This window comes from Salvelinus namaycush, chromosome 8 (assembly GCF_016432855.1).
Source record: "Salvelinus namaycush isolate Seneca chromosome 8, SaNama_1.0, whole genome shotgun sequence".
Lineage (NCBI taxonomy): Eukaryota > Metazoa > Chordata > Actinopteri > Salmoniformes > Salmonidae > Salvelinus > Salvelinus namaycush.
Window position 1 is genome coordinate 52161566 of NC_052314.1, and position 8341 is coordinate 52169906.

Sequence of the window (8341 nt, forward strand, 5' to 3'; positions counted from 1 at the left end):
AATATAACAAACTGTTGTTGGTTTAGAGATCTCACCCGTCCAATCCACGGCAGTAACTTTTGTATTTTTTGACATATCAACAAACAAAAAACATTTTAGTTAACTTTACATTACAACCAACTGTTATTGGTTCAGGGACGTCATCTATACATTCCAGAGTACTTTGAGGTGGGGGAAATAAAGGTTTTATCACCTAAAAAAAGAGGGGGGGGACTAATATTGGCTAACGTCAGAGAAATAGCAAACAAGCTAAGAAAAACATGTGGAACATGAACATTTTATGAACATCTATTAAAGTTGTGATAAAAGAGTAGATTTGGTTCTGTGGCTGGTCGAACTTTGGGTTTCCATGTAGAGCCCTCTGTGGAAAGGGTTCTATTGTATATGGAACCCAAAAGGGTTCTATCTGGAACCAAAAGGGGTTCTTCAAAGGGTTCTCCTATGGGGATAACCGAAGTAACCCTTTTTGGTTCTAGATAGCACCTTTCTTTCAAAGAGTGTACTGACTATGTATTTTTTTATTTTTTATTTAACCTTTTTTTATCATGTAGTCATACTGAGACCAAGGTCTCTTTCACAGATGAGCCCTGAATCACATTATTACAGAAAATACACACATCAAAATATAAATACAAAATGCAAGCAGAAAAAAAGAAAGACAAACATGGTCATAAAAAAAACAAAGACATTCATCAGTTAAAAGGTCCTCAATCAGCATTCTGAATTGGCCTAGAGGCACCAAAACATAACATTTCAGAACGTTTGGAAGATTGTTCAACAAATAAGGTGCAACAAAGCTAAAAGCTGATTTACCTAACTCAGTAGAGACCAAATGAATTTCCAGGGTTAGCCATCCCTGGTAACTCGTATGTCTAAAGTTTAGTAAAGATATTAGGTACAGTGGGACTTTTTGTAAAAGGCTTTATAAATGAAAACATAGCAATATGGCAACCTACGTGACATCATAGAGGGCCAACAAACTTTCTGAAAAACCAAAGTTCCAAAGGATGGGCCTAATATAGTGTATAAGAGGTCACACAATAAGTTTTGTATTGATTCATATGTTGATGATGTAAAGAATATTTGCTGGTCTGTGGTGTGTAATGAGGAGCAACCAGACGCCGCACTTGACACATTTCTGAAATTGCTTATTCCAGTTACTAATAAGCACGCACCCATGAAAATGACTGTAAAAACTGTTAAATCGACATGGATTGATGAGAAATTTAAACATTGTATGGTCGAGAGGGATGAGGCAAAAGGTATGGCAAATAAGTCTGGCAGCCCAACTGATTGGCAAACGTACTGCAAATTAAGAAATCAAATGACTAAGCTAAATAAAAATAAACTATACTATGAAACAAAGAGTAAAGTGGATGACCCAACACTATATATGTCAGCTACTACAGCGACTGAAATGACTGCAACAGCCAACAAAGAGCTGCAGTTAGTTTTGGAATGGGTAGCAAAGAATAAGTTAGTCCTAAATATTTCCAAACTAAAAGTATTGTATTTGGGACAAATCATTCACTTAACCAAAAAGGTGAATAAACTGCTTGGAGTAACCCTGGATTGTAAACTGTCATGGTCAAAACATATTGATACAACAGTAGCTAAGATGGAGAGAAGTCTGTCCATAATAAAGCGCTGCTCTGCCTTCTTAACAACAATATCAACAAGGCAGGTCCTACAGGCCTTGGTTCTGTCGCACATGTACTACTGTTCAATTGTGTGGTCAGGTGACACAAAGACGGACTTGGGAAAATTGCAGTTGTCTCAAACAGGGCAGCACGGCTGGCCCTTAAAAATTTACGGAGAGCTAACATTAATGGCATGCATGTCAATCTCTCGTGGCTCAAAGTGGAAGAGAGTAAGACTTCCTCATTACTTGTTTTTGTAAGAGCTGTTGACAAGCTGAAGGTACCGAGCTGTCTGTTTAAAATACTAGTACACAGCTCGGACACCCATGCATACCCCACAAGACATGCCACCAGATGTCTCTTCACAGTCCCCAAGTCCATAACAGACTATGGGAGGCGCACAGTACTACATAAAGCCATCATGGAACTCCATTCCACGTCAGGTAACTGATGCAAGTAGTAGAATCAGATTTAAAAAGCATGTAAAATACAACTTATGGAACAGCGGGGACTGTGAGGTAACACAAACAGGGCACTGAGGGCACACACTTAGTGTGTTGTGAATTCTGTAATGAATGAGTGTATTGTCATGTTTTTTAAATTGTTTAACTGCCTTAATTTTGAAGGACCCCAGGAAGAGTAGCTCCTGCCTTGGCAGCAGCTAATGGGGATCCATAATAAATACAAATACAAATGCAATGATGAGTGCTACAACTGTTGCCCGTAATAAAGCACAGTGGGCTACGATAAACTGCATCTAACGGCTTTAATGAAGTAGCAGCTGCATTTCGCTACACCCGCAATAACATCTGCTAATCACGTGTATGTGACCAATACAATTTGATTTGATGTCGCCATAGTCTAGGACCGATAGGAACGTTGACTGAATAGCGAATTTTGGCTTCTTAATGAACTTATCAATATGCTTTTTAAAAGAAGGTTTTTCATCTATCCAGATGCGCAAATACTTGCAAGCAGGGACACACTCAATATGGACACCATCCAAAGTACATATGCTTAAATCATCAGAGTTATTTTTATGCGCTCTAGAGAACAACATATACTTTGTACCTGCATTCAGTACTCATTTCAGGTCAATAAAGTGTTTCTGTAATACAATGAAGGCAGATTGTAGTTCAGATAGAGCTTGTCAACCATGGGGGCAATAACATACTCAACAGTATCATCGGCATACAAGTGCAGGTTACAATTATTTACAGACAAGTCGATTTTGTTAATGTAAACAGTAAAAAGTACAGGACCCAAAATCGACCCCATGCGGGACACCTTTCGTAATATCGAGGAAACCTGATTTAACACCATCAGTAGATGCACATTGATCTGTCAATGAATTGTATAAATAGTTACAGTTACTGGTCTAAGCCAATTGAGGAAAGCCTCTGAATTATCAGTGAGTGATCAACAGTATCAAAAGCCTTTGACAGGTCATTGAAGAGGGCATCTCAACCTTGCCTTTTATCCACACAATTAACCACATCATTTATAACTAGGGATGCAGCAGATGAACTCTTAGCAGCTCCCTAGCAACGTGTAAACAACTGTTACTGTGGCTTGTTAGCTATCCAGTTGAGTTATCAGGATAAAAGTTGTCTTCTGATGTATTCTTTTCTTCTGATGTTATATTCTTAGTCCTTCTTCCTATATCTTAATAAGGATAAGGACCCTTTTCTTCTATTTTAGCCTAAAATGACACACAAATCTAACTGCCTGTGGCTCAGGACCTGAAGCAAGGATATGCATATTCTTGATACCATTTGAAAGGAAACACTTTGAAGTTTGTGGAAATGTGAAATGAATGTAGGAGAATATAACACATTAGATCTTGTAAAAGATGATACAAAGAAAACAGGCATTTAAAAAAAGTGTTTATTTTTATGCTCTTTGAAATGCAAGAGAACAGTCACAATGTACTATTCTTGGTCTGATTTTGGCCACCAGATGGCAGCAGTGTATGTGCAAAGTTTTAGACTGATTCAATTAACCATTGCCTTTCTGTTGAAAATGTTGTATCAAGACTGCCCAAATGTGCCTAATTGGTTAATTAATACATTTTCAAGTTCATAACTGTGCACGCTCCCCAAACAATAGCAAGGTATTCTTTCACTGTAATAGCTACTGTAAATTGGACAGTGCAGTTAGATTAACAGGAATTTAAGCTTTCTGCCCATATCAGATATGTCTTTGTCCTGGGAAATTTTCTTTTTACTTACAACCTCATCACATTAGCCTACATTAGCTCAACCGTCCCGCGGGTTGGAATGTTACATTCCTCAAAATCATTTGAAATATGATATCTAATACTAGATATTAGGAGCTCATCATTTTACCAGCTGCTCATGGAACTTGGAACAATAACTCAATAACTCATAACTGTTATTTTGAAAATCTCTGTCATTTTCAATTGATTAACATACAGTTGAAGTCGGAAGTTTACATACACTTACAGTTGAAGTCGGAAGTTTACATACACTTAGGTTGAAGTCATTAAAACTCGTTTTTCAACCACTCCACAAATTTCTTGTTAACAAACTATAGTTTTGGCAAGTCGGTTAGGACATCTACTTTGTGCATGACACAGGTAATTTTTCCAACAATTGTTTACAGACAGATTATTTCACTGCATCACAATTCCAGTGAGTCAGAAGTTTACAAAGTTGACTGTGCATTTAAACAGCTTGGAAAATTCCATAAAATGATGTCATGGCTTTAGAAGCTTCTCATAGGCTAATTGACATCATTTGAGTCAATTGGAGGTGTACCTGTGGATGTATTTCAAGGCCTACCTTCAAACTCAGCGCCTCTATGCTTGACATCATGGGAAAATCAAAAGAAATCAGCCAAGACCTCAGAAATAAATGGTAGACCTCGACAGATCTGGTTCATCCTTTGAAGCAATTTCCAAATGCCTGAAGGTACCACGTTTATCTGTACAAACAATAGTACGCAAGTATAAACACCATGGGACCTCTCAGCCATCATACCACTCAGGATGGAGACGCATTCTGTCTCCAAGAGATTAACCTACTTTGGTGCGAAAAGTGCAAATCAATTACAGAACAGCAACAATGGACCTTGTGAAGATGCTGGAGGAAACATGTACAAACATATCTATATCCACAGTAAAACAAGTCCTATATCAACATAACCTAAATGACCCCAAGCATACTTCCAAAGTTGTGGCAAAATGGCTTAAGGGCAACAAAGTCCAGGTATTGGAATGACCATCACAAAGCCCTGACCTCATCCTATAGAAAATGTGTGGGCATAACTGAAAAAGCGTGTGCGAGTAAGGAGGCCTACAAACCTGACTCAATTACACCAGCCCTGTCAGGAGGAATGGGCCAAAAATCACCTAATTTATTGTGGGAAGCTTGTGGAAGGCTACCTGAAACGTTTGACCCAAGTTAAACAATTTAAAGGCAATGCTACCAAATACGAAATGAGTGCATGTAAACTTCTGACCCACTGGGAATGTGATGAAATAAATAAAAGCTGAAATAAATCATTCTCTCTACTATTATTCTGACATTTCAGATTATTAAAATGAAGTGGTGATCCTAACTGACTTGAGACAGGGAATTTTTTACTAGGATTAAATGTCAGGAAACTTGAAACTGAGTTTAAATGTATTTGGCTAAATTGTACGTTAACTTCCGACTTCAACTGTACGTTACTTCAGTCTAGATAATTACATTTGCACACACTTTTCTACAGGCTACAGATGCTTATAATCATACTATTTTTGCAGTGTCCATATGTACAGAATTCCAGCCTCTTCCCTACTGCTAGTAGGACAACCATCATGCTCCTTGTCTCTGTTTCTGTGTTCTCAACACAACCTTATTTCAACAAATAACACATAGTCTAACGCCTACATTAGTACTCTGTCATGTTGCAATGTTCCTCTGACCCTGAAATTCAAAAGATACAATCTAGGCTGTTTAAGAGGCTGTAGTGGAAAGTTATATTACTTGGTAGTGAAATATCTCTGTAAAGTCATGTGCTTTTTCAGTGATATCCTTGACTCTAATTTTGGGGAAAAAACAACAGTCAATTGGGGAAGAACTTCCCTCACTCAGAGAATGCATTTCCATGTGAACTTAATTTCTGACAAAATATTCAACTACTAGTCCTAACAATTATTTCCTGCCCCCAACCATCACATTAGGCCTGTAAATAACTAAGAAGGACTGTGATACTAAAGTCAGCAGTGTCATTCCAGACGACTACATTATAGACATGCAGAAAAAATGAAAAAATGAACTAATGATTGAATGTCATTGTCATCTTCAGTGCAGTCTGACATCAGATCACAATATCATATGGATGCAGTTACTGACATGTTAAACACTTATCCTTGTATTGTGAGATGTAGTGTGTGACTGCAGTCATTGTGTTGATATTTAGTCTCTCTTTCCTCAGTACTCTGTGCTTCTCAGCAAACAGTCCAGTCTGAGATTCAGCAGGTGAAAGGCATCGTGGGACAGTCTTTCTCTTTTCCAGAGAGGGTGATCAAGTCTGGCAATTTACTTTATGGAGAACTTGGCAGTATTGCAAATGTGTTCCCTGGTAAAGAAGGCAATATCACCCTTGTGAAGAGATTTGAAAACCGCCTCCACTTGAACAATGTTACAAGATACTTCACTCTGTCAGACATTCAGATAGACGATGCTGGGCTTTACACTCTGGAGATAACAGATGAAGGAAAAAATGTTACAACATTTGAGCTCACTGTGTACAGTAAGTGTGTGTTTGTGTGTTGTATATTACAAAAACATTTAATATAGGTTGCAATTTCAATTTATTCATCATTTTTCTTCCAGATGTTATTTCCAAACCTCAGGTGACGGAGTGTGACAGCAGCTCCTGTAGTGTGGTGTGTTCTGTGGACAATGAAAAAGAGGTGACCTTGACCTTGTACAGGGGAGAGGAAATACTAAACCAGACCAGCAGTCCTGATCTCACCACCGATCTCTCTCTCCGTTTGGAGGTAGAGGGAAAGGACTACAACTCCACCTACAGCTGTGTGGCTGCTAACCCTGTCAGCAATGAGACAGTTCATGTCCCAAAATGTTGCAGTGAAGATGGTCGTCCTAATGATGCAGGTAAGACACATTTTGAATTAAATCCATCCAGGAAATAACAATTACCAAGTGAAAGTGAAGTGTAGTTGAGCTCATTCAAAACATATTTTACAAAAATAATGTCCTTGTGTTTTATTTCAGACAGTGATGGGATGACTCTGGGTTTACTTATTATTGCTGTAATCTGCGTTTTGGTTGCCTCGGGGCTGGTTGGACTTGCAATCTATCTAAAGAAGAGGGGATATGAACACTCACAAGGCAGGTATTTATCTTTGAGAGGTGTGAGGTCACTCCCCAAAGTCAAAACATGCTTAGCCTTTTTTTTACAATCAAGGGTAGTGTTTTGGAAAAGGTAGCAAATGTTTGCTTGAACACAGGATGCAGGTAATATATATTCTACACTTCCTCTGCTTGGTCAGAAAGTGCCATAAATCCAGACAACTTCGCTAAATGTTGAAAATGCAGAAGGCACACACACTCTTGACAATGACTACTTGAATAGCATGGCTTATCTGACACCAAAAAGACTGCAAGCGCAGAGACACATAGTAACAAATGAGTCCTGAGTGTTTACAGCACCTGTCCTGGGGGGGTGAGCGTTTGTATGTCTCTGTCAGTTAGTCACACCTCCCCTTAGGCCTATATTTACTTTCCTTTATTTGGCTCCTCAGATTCACCCGAAAGAGTGCAAGTTGACATTGATTATGCATCGATAACTCCTAAAAAACGAACAGATAATCAGGTTAGTAAAAATGTTACAGGTTGATTGACAATACAGCAGCTTTAGCAGCCCTCGTGGCTACAACTGTAGGCTTTAGCTCTGTGTCAGTGGGTTAATGTGGTCTTGAGTTGCACAGACCACCTGAGTTTGATACCCGGCCTGATGTCAATGCAACCAGTTTTGCCCATATGATATGGTTGGGTTGGGTTGCACAATGAGAAGCCACACAGCACATATAGTATATAACAATGCATTTGATCAGTTTCCTGTTCTGTTTCCTTCCTCTGGCACAAAGTTTCTAATAAAGAGCCCTAAGATATTTTTTTTATTTTTGTTGCTTTACTACCCCTTTTATCTCCCCTCTCAATTCAATTCAATTTAAGGGCTTTATTTGCATGGGAAATATACGTTAACATTGCCAAATCAAGTGAAGTAGATAATAAACAAAAGTGAAATAAACAATAAAATTAACAGTAAACATTACACTCATTTCAAATGTCATATTATGTATATATACAGTGTTGTAACGATTTCCCTGTCGCTCTCCGTCCGTCCTTCCCTCCCCTACCTCCCTACCTCTTCTTGCCTAGGAGGAGAGAACAGGTATACAAGAACTGAAATGGGTTAGAGACAACCCTGAACTGACATCAGTTTACTATACACTCCAGTTACATCGCAGCGTTGCCAGCGGGGATGTTGACACAGTGACTTTCCATTTTGCTCCTTCATGCTGAGAGGCCGACATGATAACTCATATCCTGGAGAGGACGGTATATCATAAAGAGGACGTTGAAACAAAATGAAAGTTAAAAAATATTCACCCAGAAAACCTTTTAGAGACACAATTGTTATGGGAGAACATTCCCCTGGAACTT

At 38.6% G+C, this 8341-nt stretch overlaps 1 protein-coding gene across 1 annotated transcript in view; it reads left to right on the top strand.

The window, feature by feature from the left end:
• LOC120052181 overlaps positions 1-6448 on the top strand; it is a 31132-nt gene extending 24684 nt beyond the window's left edge. The window contains exon 6 of the mRNA XM_038999014.1: positions 6084-6448. Within this exon, the coding sequence (XP_038854942.1) occupies positions 6084-6448 (365 nt within the window). The remainder of the gene's footprint in view (positions 1-6083) is intronic.
• The last annotated feature ends 1893 nt before the right edge of the window (positions 6449-8341 follow it).